Raw genomic sequence first — 18,214 nt, 5'->3', positions numbered from 1 at the left:
CATAGGGGGTTATCTATGCAACGGGCACCCTAAGTGTGTCAGTTATAGACATATTTACACACTTTTTCACTTTTTAGGGTGTAAATTATTTTACAGTGCACCGAGGTCATTCGCAGCTGCCGCAAGAGAGCCGCGGTGAAAATTCTATAAGCGACTTCGCTGCAAAACAAGTCCCGTGCACAAATGAGCACCGCGTGACCGGAACGACTACAGGAAATTAGCTCCGATAAATGATGTCGAAAGAACAGGGTAGCCACGACGTGTCTACAGCTTCGCAGCCACTGCTGGCGCATGCAAACCGCAAAAGCGTTAGCCTTCGAGATCGGTTTCTCCTACTGCGAGGAAACCATGCCTGCGTTCGTGCATTTGGGCACCGCCGATAACCGAGGGGCCCGCATCTTGCAGGAGGTCGAAAAGCAGGTGAAAAACAGGCCTGGAGCCAAGGTCGCCCTCTCGCTTCGAGCGCGTGGGGCTGCTGTAAAAGTGCTTGATGCCGCCCAACGGGCCACCAGGTGAGTTGGCTGCGCTCTCTGGCACCTGCAGCTATACTTTTTCAAGGGAGGACGGAGGCTCCCTTGAAAAATGATTCCTTGACGGGACTCTTGACAGTTTGAAAGGGTCCTTCACCGCGGGTGGGAACCGAACCAACAACCTTCGCGAAGGTTGTGGGTTCGGTTCCCACCTGCGGCAAGTTTTTTTCATCCACTTTAATTTCCATTAATTTATTGTTTCTTCATTTCATTTATTAAGCACAAGTAATTTCCCCTATGTTGTCTTTGGTGTGAGTGTTTGTTGGCTTCTCATGATATGACTAATAAAAATTGGGGCTCTCAGTTAAACCCCCTTTCTTCTCGTTTACTAAATAAACCCTGAAACAGTTGGCCACTTGAACATTGAACTCATCAATGTTACCGTTATCTATACACATTTAATCAATGTACAACTTCCCTTGACAGCGTGGAACGCGATAGTAGCTTTTGATTTACTGTCAACAATACCTGGCTCATTATGCATTTCTGTGGTTACTTCAGAAATGCATTGTTTAACTCTCGAATATAGAAATGGGGCCGGAAAAACAAAGGCTGATGTCATTGCAGAATATTAGATACCTTACGCCTTCTTTCTGTAAGCTTAATGTATTACTGATGCAAGCTGTTAGATATGGAGCTGTTTCCTGCGATTACTTCGAGTTCCCCAAACCACTTCAAATCGCAGCACAGCTAATTGAGGAATGCCGAAGCAGGAAAGCACATTCCAGAGGAGCGGCCGAGCAAACAAGTTGAAGGCAACAAGTTCACGTGCCAACAAGTTCGTGCGCCGCCGGGATTAGCAGGTGGGCCTCGGACAATGGTGCATGAGCGCCCCCCCTCCTTCTCCTCCTCGTTAGAAGTGCATTGCCAGTCTGCGAGGCAAGACCGCAGAGAGCCGCCAGGTGTGACACCGCGACACGGGCGCCTACCACTGGCTGAAAGTGGCGTCATCGGAGCGGACTCTCCCATTGGTCAAACATGACGTGACTTACAGTGCTCGAAGGGCTTATAAGAAGCCTTCCAGAGATTCTGGGACATTCCCTGATTCCCTGATTCACCTCTCTCGAACTTCTTGCCGCGGGCCGCAGCGTCCGAGTTGCTGCTGGCCCGTAATGACTCTACGACGGCTACTTGTCTCTCACCTCCCTGTACATAATGTAGAATAAATCCTCCCAAGTTTTGGTTTTTCATCCCGAACTCCGTTCTTTCAGCCCCTACATCTGGTTGGCAGCGGTAGGATCGCCTCCGAACGCATCAGCTGGTGGCAGCGCTACGGATCAACCTTCGTCGAGAGAGATCCTAAGGAACCGGGAAGAGCGAAGAAGAGAGAGCCTTCGTCGAAAGAGGTCCGAAGAAACTGGGAGTAGCGAAGAAGGAGCGAGCCTTCGACCCAGGGAGTCCGGAGGAACCGGGAACAGCGGACAAATGAACCGGATGGCAGGGTGCTGCAACCGTAAGTGAGCGCGTGGTTTTTTTCCTTATGATTCGCCAGACTCAAATGTTGTGTGTTCATTTTGATAGTTCTGGGAATCGGGAGTTTGTTGCATTGTGTGTTTTCACAAATTAATTAAGGAAAACAGTTTTAACCACCTGTCGGGGCAGCTGCCATGGATCTTAGAAGGTTGACGAGGTTAGACTTGTTGTTGGTGTGCGACGATTTGGGAGTTGAGGCGGACGAACGGATGAAAACGCCAGCTATCATAAAGGCGATTGAAGATAGTGGCAGTGATGACAAAAGCATTGAGCTTGCTTAGGAGGTGATACAGGAGCCACGGGAGCGTGTGCGTCGTGTACGTTTGCGGGAGCTTCGTGAACTTAGGAGTGAGCGTACGCGTGAAGAACGCGAGAATCAACGGAAGCAGGAGCTTCAAGAACTTACTCTTAGGTGTCAGCGTCACGAACGTGAGAATGAACGCGAACGTGAGTATCAGGAACATAAGCTTGAGCGTGAGCAAAAGTATGAGAGAGAGAAAGCAGCACTGATCAAAGAGATACAGCATTGTGATCAGTTATTGGCACAGAGACAACGGCTGTCTGAGAATTGTGTAGGTAGTACAGAGCGAAAGTATGAGGAAGTGTCTAGAGGATTTTCGCCAGAAGCCGACGAGAAGAGTAGTGCCTGTGAGATTGGCTGCCGATTCATAAGTGAAGGGAAAATGCTAGCTGCTAACGATGCCTTAGTGGCAACAGAGGCCGTTAAAGGCCGCAAGGAGAGCGACGAGGTGCTGTGCCAACAGAGGACTGTAGAGACAGCTAGGCCAGCTGCGAACAAATTGGCACAGTTACCGCGTGTGTGCGTCGCTGGTAAGGTTAGCGAGGTTGCTAGCGAGGAAAAGGGTACTGTTGGCGCGACAGACGCGAGCACCCATGTAGAGCCAGATCTGCGTGCAGAAGTGAAGTGCGAGCTGGACGATGCAGTTGAGAATAGTTCTCGGGATGGCGAGCTCCGTAGCTCACGAGAGAACAACTGCATTGTTCAGGGATCGGTGCGGCTCACCGCCAGTCTAGATAGCCTAGATAGGGATGATTCCGTTGTTAATCATTCGGACTGTGCGCGTGAGACAGCGATCGATACCGACGGGCTGTGTGCCGATGCACAGCGTGCGCTGGGCAATGTAGTAGAGGGCAGTTCGCGAGAGTGCGAGTTGTCTAACTCGAGTAAAGCCTGCTGCATTGTGCCAGGGTCGGTTGAGCTGTCCGCCAGTCGAGGCAGAGAGAGTGTTGATTTAAATGTAAATCACTCAGACTGTGCGGGTAAGCGACCAATCCGGGCCGACGAAATGTCTACCGGCCAGCACGAAGCACGAGAAGGCGACATGAAGGCGAGTGCAAAGAGAAAGCGCCGTCAAAAGAAGCGCGGTAAAGACCGAAAAACGGTAACTTATGTAGCGCCGCCAAAGATGGCCAGAAACCCAAAAGGGCAGGGCGCGAGGAAAAAGGTGCGGTCGTCAAGGACGATGTTGACGCATCCAGAATGGTCGAGCCACCGGTCAAAGGGGGACCGCGAAGAATGTTCTGCACGGACGCGGACAAAGGGCACGAGGCTGTTAAACTCCTCGTCGTTCCGTAGTTCTTTTCACAGCTCAGCGTGCAGTTCGAAGAAACGCAAGTTGGCAGGACGAGACCAGGTGGGGAGTAGCGACGTGGTCAATCGAGTTCGTGTTGAAAGCGGGGCGCCAGGACGCAAATTGGCAGGAGACCGTAACGTCTTGAGGGAGCTGATAGTGAGTCAGCCCTTTTGTTGTTCCTCCGTAGCCAGAGTAGCTTTCGGTACACGACCACCCCGCGTTAGACTCAAAGTATGAGTCAGACGTAAGCGTTTGGAAAGGGAGGCCAAGAGCCCTTACGTAAAAATGAAGTGTGTTGTTTTTTATTTTTGAGCATCGGAAAGTTTTCGCGAATTGAGACTGAGATTTCTTTCAATGTGTAAGGTTTGAGCTTTGTGTTTTCGTTTGAGAAGCTCGAGATTTGAAAGATGCGTTTTAAGTAAACATGTAGTCTCGCGAGATGCTCATTAATAAGTAGATAGGCTTTTTTTTTTGTGTGTGTGAGTAACCTGAGGGTCAAGGTTATTGTTGAGAGGCCTATCGTAACGCGCGTGTGTTTTATTTAACCTTCTTTCTTTCTAAGTGTTGAATTTTCTAAGGTTAAGCGCATAGATTTTCAATGAGTGCATGATTTGCACGGAGAAGCGTTCTTAGTTCCATTAGCGCGTGTCCTGTGTGGACGGAAGGAAGCAGACTTTATGACTGGGTTGCTAGTGTGTGAGGAGGGCAGCCGTATTCTGACTTCTTTAGTGAGTGTGCGTGGAAAGAGTTAGTAGAAGACGCATTATTTTAAGGGTTCTGCGGAGTGTAAGTCCCGCAAGTTTAATTGTTCGTTTACGTCACGTCTCCTGTAGGAATTTCAGGGAAGAAACATGAGTAAGCGTGAATGCAAAGTTTGCCTACGACACAAGTATGCGTTCTGGATAGTGACCACAAGGCTAGCGCGCTTGTGATTACGTACTTGTGAGGTTGACCAGATTGTCCAGTGGCACCATTACGTGCGATAAGTACGCCACTGCGATAGATTGGAAACATGCCGTTCGTGTAGTTAGGTCACTTAAGTTATGTTCGGCTGTTTTCATTTGTTGTTTGCATCGTCAACGACCCTTTTGTTTTGCAACAACAATGGTACTCTGGTCTTGTCGGCAATCGAGGAGAAATGGATAGCTGTTTGGAAGGGTGGTTGGAACTGTTTTGTCAAAATTGGGGAAATAGAAGATCAGGGTTTATTTTGACTCAGTAATAGCCTGGCGAGTCAGGGGTGAAGAGCCTGCGCTTACACGTGGGGCAGCGCTGTGTTGTTTGGTTTGTTTGACGTCTGTTCTCCAGGGCCAAGGATCCCGAAGTTCGTCAAACGAGGCTCGACCCCAGTACCCTGCAGCTTCTATCAGCGTTCCTCATGGCCAGCGAATTGAGTTCACCGGCCATTCAGAACTACCGGGGCGAGGACGAGCTGTTAGATATGGAGCTGTTTCCTGCGATTACTTCGAGTTCCCCAAACCACTTCAAATCGCAGCACAGCTAATTGAGGAATGCCGAAGCAGGAAAGCACATTCCAGAGGAGCGGCCGAGCAAACAAGTTGAAGGCAACAAGTTCACGTGCCAACAAGTTCGTGCGCCGCCGGGATTAGCAGGTGGGCCTCGGACAATGGTGCATGAGCGCCCCCCCTGCTTCTCCTCCTCGTTAGAAGTGCATTGCCAGTCTGCGAGGCAAGACCGCAGAGAGCCGCCAGGTGTGACACCGTGACACGGGCGCCTACCATTGGCTGAAAGTGGCGTCATCGGAGCGGACTCTCGCATTGGTCAAACATGACATGACTTACAGTGCTCGAAGGGCTTATAAGAAGCCTTCCAGAGATTCTGGGACATTCCCTGATTCTCTGATTCACCTCTCTCGAACTTCTTGCCGCGGGCCGCAGCGTCCGAGTTGCTGCTGGCCCGTAATGACTGTACGACGGCTACTTGTCTCTCACCTCCCTGTACATAATGTAGAATAAATCCTCCCAAGTTTTGGTTTTTCATCCCGAAGTCCCGTCCTCCAACCCCTACAAAGCTAACCAAAATGATTCCTTTCGATTTCATTCAGGGAGTGCGCGTTATGCTTCAATTAGCGATACCGTGCGCTTTAGTACTATATCTCTGTAGTTCGAATAATTTTTTCTCAAAAGTGTTTCAACCTTATTTTTTGTCTTTCGTTTTTAATCGGACAACACAAAAAAATAACGCCTTAGTGGCCTTTTTGCAAGAAGAAAGTGGAAGTGTGCCTCACATTCCTAATGCTTCCCGTAACGTGTAGAAATTGGTGCGAAGTCATGGCACTCATATTGAAATATTTGTTCCGTGCAAGTTACCGCACGTGCGGGGCGCATATCTCGGTGGAATGCAGAAAGATGCGATGAAAAATAAAAGAAAGACGCATACCAGGCTTAATGTGGCTTGCATCATTGACGTCGTTTGAGAGATTCTTCTTCTAACGTACGGAGAGAGATACACTGTGCAGGCAGGACATTACCTAAACTATTCGTCGGGTTCACTAACACGACCTATCAATTGGCGATAATGCGTCTGCTCATTCTTTGAGGTACTAGGCGTCCTCAGTGCTCTTCCATTTCACGGTTTAACGAAATTATAATACCTTGGAAAAGTACGGGTACGATTACACTTGCCTTCTCAATTAGGGATGAAGGACTGTCCCGTTCAACGATGTGATTCAGAATCCATCGGTTTCATTTCTGTTATCCTAAAACAAATCACAATAATTTAATCTGCCGAAACTTTACATTGCACGCATGCTAATGATCTGCCATTGTTTCTGGGCATGTCTAAATAGCAGGCTTGTATATATTTGCGTGCTTTCCAGAACATCCTTTCGTTCTTTTTTTTGCATGTTTTGACGCTACTTTTTGCTTGCCCTTTTGTATTCGTGGACTGTGCACCTCACTGCCTCGGCTTTCTCGCAACAGAGATTTCCCGTGCATTGGGATTGTGATCATACAGACGCACGCCAGCGTGGCAACCGCAACCACCGGCATCTACCGAATCGCACCGAACCCCGATGAATCTCGATTCGACAAGGGCAACACTGCTATCATGCTGGTAAGTGTCCTGCGAACAGGGCAGCGAACCCTATCGGAAAGAACACACATGAAGACACCAGCGGCTTCGTCAACGACGGGGTTTTATTTACCGATAGCGATTCCGTTTTGCACGTTCCCCAGTGAACCGACGCCTCTGGGCGTCCTCGTGTCTATGGAGACCCTGCAACGGCCAGACGCCGCTGTACTCTTGCACTTCGTCGTATATCCGTGTCATGCCCGCATGCAGCTATGCTGGTCCGAAGGAAATGTAGAAGAGCGGCTAGGTTGGGTTTGGTTATAGGTCCGTGCCTGTCAAGGACGCAAGAGAAGATCCTCCCCCCCCCCCCAAAAAAAAGAGAACAGTGTTGTGCGTCTGCCCATTATCACAGAAACAAAAAATTTGCTTTAGCCATTTCAAGCGTCACGACGAGAAGTCCTCTAGCACGTTCAGCAACAGTGACCACGCCGCCGTCACACGCCGCAGCCGCGAATCGCCAAAAACTCCAACTGTAGTGGAAAATACTACAGCTCACCGTGCGAATGGGTCGTTGAAGAAAGGGGCCATTAGGTGAATGATTTCGCTGAGCATATGCACGAGGTACCGTCTAACCATCGAATTTTCCCTTTATGTGTGCGTGATGATAGCAGGAAAAAAAAATTACCTGACCGACTGTCTCCCGACGCGCAAAAAACATCCACACTAGGGCGAAGGTCTCGCCGCAAGGAAGCGGGCGAGGTGAACAAAGGTGCGAGAGATTGAGTGCAAGAGATAACAAAAAGAATGAATTCCGTGGTTCATTCTTTTTATTACAAAACTTTATGACTATGACTACATCATTGGCTAGAGCAAGTATACATGGTCCCTTTGAGTGGCACGTGACCTGTCAATGAGCAGTCATTGATAGTTGATCAACGTAGCCGCAAGTATCCCTTGAAATTAAAAAGCGTAGGTGAACGACCGAATGGATAACACTATAGTCCTCGTATGCCATCTTGTCCTTTGCATCTGTGTCCCCACATGATAGCAAGATGACTGCTGCGACGCGCGAGCTAAACCTGAGCATGTTTTCGTTCTCAATATTTTCATGCGCGAAATGAGGCTCGTAGCTGGTTTTCGCCGTTTCCTAGGTGAACTATGCGAGTTACCTTATTTATGATTTCTTTAACTAAGAAGTATGTTGTGAGAGACGTGCGATAAATGTTGAATTTGTGTACTTTAATAATAACCTTTGTAAAAAGTACTTGTTAAAGCGTTCAAGAGCTTTGTATGGCCGCTATCCGCAGTGTTTTCCAGAATCCTAAAATAACTGTACCTGAAACAAAGCTCATGCTCAGTGTAAATGGGGATAGCGCCGTGTCAAGTGAAACGTGTGTGTAAACGTTAGCGTTTATGGCTTCATTACTTTATTTACGCGTGCCCTCATTTTCTTCTCATTTCCATGCGTTATAAGAGTTTCAGGATAAGTTTCCCCGGTGCCCGGGGAGAACTAGAAAAAGACTTCACGTTTATAGTTGGAAAAAGTCAGTGCCACAATATGGGAGATTGTGGCAAAGCGCAAACCGGCTGGCTAAATTACATACGCAAAATCGCTGGAATGTTATACCTTTGTTTCACTAACAACGTATAATTTAACCCGCTGCTATGGGGGAAATATGAATGTCATCTAGATCAAATTTCACGACAATCAAGAGACTTTTTTTGTTTGTAAGTTATCAAGCGAAGGTAAATGAGCATGGTTCCACCATAGCCCTGTCAAGAAAAAAGTCCTTACGCAAGTGCTTTAAAGCGCCGTAACACCACTTTCATAAAGTTTACCAGCGTTACTATATTATTTCGAGAGAACTGTACGTTACCCGAAGTTCATGTTTTGCATAAATTTGGAGGTTGTTATCAGTGAAGTGTGGAGAAACTGCACAATTTCGGTCTTAATTAGGAGTATTGCAAGTATTTATTGAACCCTCGCCTATTTTTCTGTCTTCGTGTAATATAGGAAATTGATTATAATTTTTCTCGGTGAACTAATCGCGGCACCTTGCATTACTTGGAGAAAATAATTTATACGTTCGGGCCGATGTGCAGCAAACATCTGGGGACGAATTCCATTGTATGCAACAAACTTACATACGCGAGCAGTTCGGTGCAATATAAGTGTCTTTTACGTATGGCGCAGCATTTAACCTGTGGTGTTCATTTAACCATAAATGACAGGGAGGCTCCTTTTTCTTTCTCCTAGTGACTTGTGTTGGATGAATTACTGGCTTTGTAACAAAATTACCTTGACAAGTTCTCCAAAGTGTTAAATTTGGGCAAAAGTTCGAACTGGTTATTCATACCCGGGCAATCTTCTCATGTGGATTATTTACATTGAACTGTCCGTAATCTTGCAACCGCTCCAAAGAAACAAACCTTTGCTCTCAATTGAGTAGTAATTAAACATGCTCGCACAAGTCTCCTGTCTGTCCTTTTTTCTGATCGCCCTGCAGTGGACGCTAAGAGGCAGCCTCCTCAAAGCCGTGGCGAAAAATATAACTAAAGGCCGTCGCAAGCTGTTGTTGTCAATGGCCATGTATGCGAACGTCTATCGCGCCAATAACGAATCCAGCATCCTCGACACGGGAAACAATAAGCAAAGCCTCATTATGGACTATCGAGCGGTGAGTGCGTCAGCCCTTTCTAATTTATCACGTTCAGACTATTGAAATTTTAGTTATATTTGGATGTTTTACGTGCCACAACTGTGACCTGATTATGAGGTATGCCGTAGCAGGGGAATGCGCATTAATTTAGACCACCCGCAGTTCTTTAATGTGCACTAAAATCTAAATATCCTTATTTTTGCATTTCGCCCCCATCAACATGCGGCCGCCGTGGCGGGGATTTGATCCCGTGAGCTCGTGCTTAGCAGCGCAACACCGAAGCCAATAAGCAACCATGGCCGGTGCTGAAAAGATCCTCCACTGTCCAGAAACACAGAACATGTTTTCGGTATTCCGATGCATTGTACAGAATTTCCCAATCTCTCAGCGTCATTCGTCATTCTTTTACGCTATTCTATCTCAGCGTATGTAATGTGCCTGGTAAAAAAATCTAAATACAACAGGAAACTCCAACACGCAACTAGTTCACGGCACTGCGAAAGCCGCAAGATTCCATAGCCAATAGGAAGGCCGACTGGCCTCTCGAACTTGTCTTCATCCACGCCGCGTCGTCCGCTGACAGCCACTGTATTTCGCGCTATACAACGTGAATGCACAGGGATCCTAATATAGGTCACGTTTCTAAGTAACGATCTATGTGCCGAGGAAAAAAAATTGAGAGCGCACACTGGGATTCGCGCGATAGTAATGCCTTGGCATTATTTTTCCCCTGTTCTGCCCCTTTTGCGCGTTCCTGCATTGTGCAGAATAATAGGACTTGTCAGAATGCTATTCGTCGCATAGCCTCAGCATTCTAGTACACGATTACTTGCAACACTTATAGAAAGCATGGCGTCCGTCGTTACATTTGAATATACGACACGCAGAACACAGGCGCAGATGCTAACGCGACTGCCTGTACGCGCGCCACGGGTCCATGCTTCCCCGGAAGCGATGTACATTGACTAACGCGGTCCAGCGCCAGCCATGTGAGTGACTGGTGATGATGATGATGATGTAATGATGATGATTACTTACACGCGCTCCCCTTTGAAACGGGCGGCGGACAAATCGTTACCTAGCCTGCTTGACTTAATGATGTACGCTATTCATGTTTTTCACGCTAGCATTTTTGAAAACGTCTCCATGATCTTGTGCCTGCACGCATCCAATCGTGACAATATCTTCTCTGCTTTATTTCGCACTGATAATGTACAAGTGTCTTTGTTATCTCGACTACTGACCGGTTCATTTTTCCGCCCGCCTTAAGTTCGAGCGGTTTTTGGAAGCTGCACGTCACCTACAGATCTCACGTTCACATTTCATTAGGATGTGCTTCGTGGTCTGTGGTTATTTGCTGCAGCGTTTATTATTACCCTCTACTTGGTTGCCAAGTGACTTCTTCCATTCTGTCTCCACACATTTCAGGTACGGATGTTTGCGCACTTTAGCCACCTATTCATTTTGATCCTTGTTCCTGAGCCTTCTCTGATGTTAAATGAGGCCCAAACCAGGTCGCACTACACGGCTTCATTGGTGGTTTTACCGTGGGCTCCCAAAGACAACCAGCCTGCCGATCTTTGGCTAACTTCTAACCCTGGCAAGATGTCCGATTTGAAGCACAGACCGGCATGTCCGAATCTTAGCACTGGCACAATTACTCCTGTTCAGATTCTACGCATCACCTCATGTTTATTGCTGCCCCAAAGCGCCTTATGTTTCCTAGCTGATGCATTCTGCTTCCCCTTTATTTTCAGATTATAGTGGTGGGTGCTTGAGCAAGTCTTTCGTTTATGCATGCATACGCCGAGGTATATATATACATATATATATATATATATATATATATATATATATATATATATATATATATATATATATATATATATATAGATATTGCTCGACTACTGGTCTGACTTGATTTAGAACTGACAACACGTAATTACTCAACTCTTCATTAAAGACTATAATTCCCGATTTATCTTTCCTAAACTTATGGCCTAGATTTGTTGGTGAGTTATCAGAGATATTCCCAAGTCTCTGTAAATCTCTTGAATTCACCTGAAGCACCACTATGTCACCCGTATGCATCGATCGGGGGTCCTTTTGTTGCTTCATTTGACCATTGCACATGTAGGATAAATGAAACCATAAGTGACTGTTTTACACTCGCTTTTCTGTACCCGTAACACAAAGCGAGGACTATACAGACAGAGGACATACTAGCTTCAGTCCTTAGTGAATCTCCACCACTTCATTAAATTTTCTGCCTTCCCATACCTCATGTACTCGGTTTTCTCTATACATCTCTCTCATCAGCTCCACGAAATCATCATCTATTTTTTGCGAGCTAGAGAATAGCCCATAACTATTCGCTCTCTGTGTTGCCACAAGCTCCCTCATCTATAAATGCTATCCATAAGGGTATATTATGAGCTATTGAAGTTTCTATGAACTGGATTTGTGCAAACATAACCATCCTCTAACATCTGCCTTTTCTGACCCCATTCTGCAGTCCATCCAGTATATTATGTTTCACCACCCACTTCAACCGCTCTAATTTCATAGCTTGCATTGTCATCGTATCCATCCCCGACGTTACTGTAACTGGCCTGAACGAGCTCTTCTTCTCCTTATGACATTTACCGTTCTTGATAAGTTTCATCTCGCTTTCAGGCCATCACCGTTCGAGCGCACTCTAGAGCCCAGATCAGATGGCGTAGGTGCACGCTTCCTTCTCTCCCCAACAACCGCACTGCACTAGAGCTCGCCTCCCCTCGGCGCGCTTCCTCTCTCGCGACGTCACGTCACCCCTTCCCTTCATCTTGCGTCGGCCTGTTCTCGATTCCTCTCCCCTCTTTTGCCGACAAGCCGAACTTTCCGTTCGCATGAGCGCTCTAATGCTAGCTCGCTGAAATAAAGCTCTTTTACCCCTCCAATAATTCCAGAGCTGCGTCCGGAGCTACATTCTGATGCGCCGGAAGATTGCCTGTGCACACCTCGTAACATCGGCAGCGCGGAGAACTGCGTGTGAGATTGCATATATAATCTAGCGTAGCTGAAAGGCGCGACCATACAACTAGGATGGAATTAAAAAGTTGTAGTTGGGTTTGCCTTAACTTCGTCCTTGTCGCTCCAAACGGCATAGCGACATAACAAATCGCAGCCTTCAGCAAGGCATCGCAAATAAGTGCGACAGGTCGCATTGTCTGTCTGTGTTCGCCATGTCTTACCATTTTCTATGCTTTCGGCTAAACCAGACTTCTCCCTAAATTCTGGCCAATAGTAAAGGCACACAAAGCTTAGTAAATTAAGGCACAATAATTGCGGAAGCTGTAGGCCCGTAGATCGGACATCATTCCCATAGCGGGCGAACGATGGCAACACAAGAGTTCCCTCTGTAGTCATTGTTACGAGAAACTCTGACTGTGTGCCACGATTCATAACAATCTAAGGTGACGTTCTTTACACTCGGTGTTCATATACACTATGTGGTCGAAATGTGCATTACCCCATCTTTCCCCTTGTCTGTTTTCAGGTGTGCTTTTGTCCGCCATCTCACTGTGAGAACTATGCGGATCCCATGGACAGTCCTGACAATTTGGCGTACCGCATAAACAAATTCACCTTTGTATACTTAGACGACACAAGACGAATTGAAAATAAGGTAACCGCACTGCCACTGTTCGGCACGTCCTATTTTGGAACGCGCATACCCCTCGGGCATAAAACGTTGCGGAATCCCCAACTGAAGATAACTTAGGTTCTACAAACCTTATGAAGTATTTGACTAGGCGTAGGGGTGTGGGGTCTCCAAGGGAATAACTCCTGCCGCAACCAGAGAAATTGTTGCAGTCGTCTAACGGCTTAGTTATTATCCACAGCAATATTTGAACTAAGCGCACTGCATTCCTCTTCGACGTAGACGTAAGAAGTAAAGAATTAAAGATCCAGTTGGCAGAACCTGCAGCTAATATAATCTGCAATTATGGTTGCCTTGCTGGTGGCGAACAATTTAAAGTTAATTTAAACAAATATTTTATCTACAAGTTCTTTAGAACTTCTAACGTGACATTTTGTTTATTTATGACCTACCACTATGTGCCTGGGCTTTTGTAGAAATGGCCTGCTTGAAGGGTGACAGCGCAATACTAAACAAACACTTAACAACATTTGTTGATAATTGTGCTGTTAAGGGGACGCCTTAAGCATGCAGACGCGTCTGCGTGGCCAAATTTTAAACACAGAAACAGACAAGCACAAAAATCCGAGTGCCATGAAATGCGCAGAGGTGCGGGCCTCTGTGCATTTCTGCATTCACACAAAATCCATAAAATAAAGCATGCGTTATGCAAGCCTTGTAAATATTTGAAATGATCGTGTCGTAGATCTATTTCAACATTACGTGTACGGTTTTTTTTCTCTCTTTCTGTAATGCGATACCGATCGCTGCTTGCATATCCGCACTGCTGTTAATTTTCTTCCCAGCGACGCTGACAGAATATCTTTCGGCTCACGTGCAGTTGTCTAAGCCATTGCGGCATCGCAGATATTTCAAATTGTGGAACATCAGGAGTCAAGTGAAATTCGTCCGTGTGCCGCATGGATCTAACGTGCAGACAGTGCTTTATCTGCAAAATTGAGACTGCAAGGCAGGTGTCTCATAGAAAGAATTGTGCTTGCTGTTCGTGCTTGAACATCCTGCGACAATTGCGTTTACGTTATTGTTTTGCTCCACAGCATTCGTAGTAAATTTGGCATCTTTGGTTGCTTGTATCATTAAAAAAATTTCTCGCATACAACAACAAAGATGCCTGTCAAAGTGAGTTACGGCATTCGTGGGTAAACTGCAGCATATATTCATGTCCTCTCCATGAGCACGTCGGTGGACACACGAAGTGGCAATATCGCTTCGAACCACGATTCGCATCGATACCACCACATATTATATATAATGTTGTAATCACCGCACTCCAGGTAAAACCCTAGAGGAACACACCCCCTCCTCTCCCCCAGCTTCTATTTTTAGTGTCCTGGCTGCAACGTAACGGCCATGGCTATTTATAAGAAGCCAAGCCCGTCGACAAAGGCATCTGTTGCAGATAGGGCGCTAACGGTTGAGTATTAACGCGTTAGCACTATTTGCGTACCTCACACACTTTCACTGGGACATCTAATCTATCTATCTATCTATCTATCTATCTATCTATCTATCTATCTATCTATCTATCTATCTATCTATCTATCTATCTATCTATCTATCTATCTATCTACCTATCTACCTATCTACCTATCTATCTATCTATCTATCTATCTATCTATCTATCTATCTATCTATCTATCTATCTATCTATCTATCTATCTATCTATCTGGGTCACTGGGTAGCCCGGGGTTCACTAGTTAGCGCATCGGGCTGCCGAACAGAGACAACAGAATTCAGAACCAGCCATTCGATCACCTTGGGTCACTGAGTATGTGCCCATGCACAGGTATGTGCCGCCCTACAACGAAACTCTTTCACGCTGACATGGATTACTGCAGAAGCTGGAATGGGTAGCCACCGCTGTTCCAAGATAATCTTTGGCGCCGATTTGGAACACTGGGTATGTTCCACTCGGGCCATACTGATTTTCAAATACCCTCTTTGATGCCAACTTACGCCACTGGGTAAGTGATAGTAGGTGTGTGCCGCTCTTTATTGAACGTCTCTGAGGCAAGCGTAGGCAACCAGGTATGTTTTGCTGGGAATGGGCCGCTCTATATTGACCTTAAGTTTCTCCGATACTGAGCGCAATCTAACACACATCACATGGGTTCCTCAAGGACGGCAAGCCGATGCATTAGCAAGCTGGGCCACAGATGTACAGGGTATGTGCCGCTTTCAATAAATGCCTTTCCCGCCAACGCTTTCTCGAGCTGTGCCACGAAAGCACTGGCCATGTGTCGCTCTTTAATGACTGAGTCTACCGGAGGTGAGGGCGCAATGATCAGTGTTCACGGGAACCGGCGCGCTGCACTTCTCGTCTCAGAGGCCATGCGCAGAGTTCTTGGCAGTTCCACAAGACAGCGCAGCGTATCTGCAAAGAAGCGTGACCGAGAAGCTCGGTTGCCGAATGAAGCGCTTCTCAGCCTTACCACGCACCAGCGCACAATGCATTTCTGAAGCTACGCAAAGGTTTCACGGTGTTGGTGCTAGATGCCGCCGAGTCTTCTTGGGGAAGCGCGAAATAGGGAGCCCGCTGGCAGAAAACGCCTCACACATTATCCGTTTTGATCGTGGCAATGCGTTCAGCCACTGTTTTGATTCAATGCTACACGCATTAGAGTCGGCAATTATTGACAGATGGGCTCCACCGCTTTCCTTAAGGCTACATACCCCCTACTGCCACATTGGTACATACATTCTAGGAGGGCTCCTGAGAATGCACACAAAGCAGTATCACATGCGCTGGGCCGAAGTTGCCCGCTGTGACGCGTATTCAGAGACAAATGCCCATTGACCTTAAATGTCTACTATGCTAGACATCAGCACGTAGCAAGCTGTCCAATAGGGCACATTCCCAGTGGCACATGCGTCATGAGCAAGACAGCAGGCGTATGTAATCATTCAGGCTAGTAGACAACTTGAGTTGCTTCGAGAATATGACGCTATTGTGCGAGATTGCTCAACCGCCCAAAGTGGCCGAAGTAGCTAAAGAAGGACGTCGCTATGAAAAAAGAAATCAGAGACGTGATCTTGAGGTGATCGTCAATGTCCAGCGATAGCGTAGTGGTAGACTGTTAGCTCCCTTTGTTATTGCTTCGGGGTTTGTAAGTGCTCGTCTGTCTATGATGAAATAAAGAAAAAGAAACGTTCACTGGGAATGATAATCAAAGATACGCGCAGCAAAGGACAGTCGCTCTCCTGTGTGGTGAGTCTGCGTTTTGTGTTTATGCAATACGGCGTTTACTTTTTCACTGGGATCACTATCGGCCCACCAAGCAATTGTCTTTAATCAAGTCTATTCAGGTTAGGTCCTTCTTACTCGGCCCGGCAATGTAGGATGCGGGAATTGGGAAGATTTAAACAACCGCTTTGCTTTAATAAGTAAGTCGCGGTTTGGTAGCTTTTCGCATACGTCTTGACAAGCAATTTCTGTGGCTCAAATGTTGTAAATCTTCAGCAGATGGAAAGGCATTGCTATCGCAACGATTACTTTGAGCGCATGTTTTACGCACAGCGGAAGAGGCTGGCTTCTGGTTTATATCTTCTGGCTATATTCTTCTGACTTATATTCACAGGCCAATATTGCGTCAAAGTACTATTTTGTCAGCAGCATGTGATGACCGCACATGAGTAACAATAGCTATTAGAAGTGCTAGGGACTGTTTAAGAAGCACCGGACTAGACTCGACGACACGTTTTGAAACCCAGTGTGTTACTCTAGGGTGTTGTATATACACATACATTCATCCTGTTCTCATCGTCATCTTTCAGCTCTCGATTTGGTCCCGCATATGTTTTTTTGTCGCCTACATAGAGGAGCACCTCAGAGCATATATGACGTCAGGCTAACCTCTCTGCCTTTCCACTACTAATCTCCCTACCCTCTTACACACAGGCGAAAAATCGAATGGAAGCTCTGTCTCAGAAAGGCACCGGCATCGCGGCATACAACATTGAAATGGATGACTTCGACGGTACTTGCGGGAAAGCATTCGACCGACTGCGTGCCATCAAGGCACAAGTCGCCAAGTATGGATGACCAGGACATGTTCTCAAGTAGTGCCTACTTCCGACCACCACTTTGGACCTGTTTAGTGTGACCAAGTGCTTGGGCAGTAGGAGGGAGGCGTAGTGCCTTTGCAAGAATGACTAAACCGAAGGGTGCGGGAGTACATAATTAATATGTTTTGGATATGTCAGTGAGGTCACTGTGTTTTGTTTGATGCCTCAGGGGTAATAAAGTGGGAAGAAAAAAATGTGTCCTTATGGTTGTCGTTGAGTGACTGTTCGCTGCTTTCTTGCGAAACTCAATTGTAAATTGCGCTTGTGCACGACACTGACATAGTTGGCTCGCGGTAATGCCTGGTCTATCTCGATTATGCCAAAGCACGGCGGTGTAGGGGAAGTAGAAAGCTCGGTAAATAATCGAAACGAGGTGGTGCTTGGAAGATTTGTAGGAGATACATGCAACACATTAATTCTTTGGGGATTATTGGTGAAGTTAGTGCCATTAGCAGTTATTCTTATGATGGGTGTGTAATCGATGGTGTGTTTGATATGCGGTGATTCTGATTAATATGGTATCCCCATGCGATTCTTGAATCACGAATTCTTGTAACCACATCCCCACATCAAGTGCCACTCTCCGCCAAGCACAATGACGAATGATAGCACGACACAGTTTATTTTGTTGTAATCACTGCGCCCCAGTTGAAACTGCGTAGCAACTCCCGTTATCCCCGGTATCCTGGCCACAAGTTCAGTGGAAATACTATCTATCGAGCAGCCGCACTCAACGCGGACGCGTTTAATGTGGAACGGCGGTACCTTGTGTAGCTTTTATGAGATGCCCGATTGAGCCGGTTTTCGTTTGTCTGATTATGGCAGTGATGCTAGATTTCCTAAGAATCTCATTACGCCAGCATTATCAGGCTCCACATTCGGTAACTCGGCACACTGGTGACGTATTCTATTTCCATATCACTCACCTCGTGCCTGGGCAAGGCTGCGGAACACGCCGTTCAGAACAGAGTCTCCAGATTCCTCGAAAGCAAGGGACTGTTACCACACACCCTCATCGGATTTAGACGCGGACTATCAACTCAAGACACCATGATTTTAATTAGGCACCAAATCATTGATGGCCCCCATTAGAAGCACCAAGGCCGTTCTCGGGCTGGATCTGGCGAAAGAATTCGATAACCTCTCTCACCAAT

The 18,214-nt window shown here is 46.7% G+C and overlaps 1 protein-coding gene across 1 annotated transcript in view; it reads left to right on the top strand.

The window, feature by feature from the left end:
- LOC135910155 (uncharacterized) overlaps positions 1-17,256 on the top strand; it is an 85,798-nt gene extending 68,542 nt beyond the window's left edge. The window contains exons 9-13 of the mRNA XM_065442191.1: positions 406-512; positions 6,541-6,673; positions 9,139-9,309; positions 12,830-12,958; positions 16,894-17,256. Coding sequence (XP_065298263.1) covers positions 406-512; positions 6,541-6,673; positions 9,139-9,309; positions 12,830-12,958; positions 16,894-17,037 — 684 coding nt within the window. The 3' untranslated portion in view covers positions 17,038-17,256. The remainder of the gene's footprint in view (positions 1-405; positions 513-6,540; positions 6,674-9,138; positions 9,310-12,829; positions 12,959-16,893) is intronic.
- The last annotated feature ends 958 nt before the right edge of the window (positions 17,257-18,214 follow it).

This window comes from Dermacentor albipictus, chromosome 7, assembly GCF_038994185.2.
Source record: "Dermacentor albipictus isolate Rhodes 1998 colony chromosome 7, USDA_Dalb.pri_finalv2, whole genome shotgun sequence".
NCBI classification, from domain to species: Eukaryota; Metazoa; Arthropoda; class Arachnida; order Ixodida; family Ixodidae; genus Dermacentor; species Dermacentor albipictus.
Note: the sequence above shows the minus strand (reverse complement) of the source record. Positions and strands in the feature narration are given on the sequence as shown.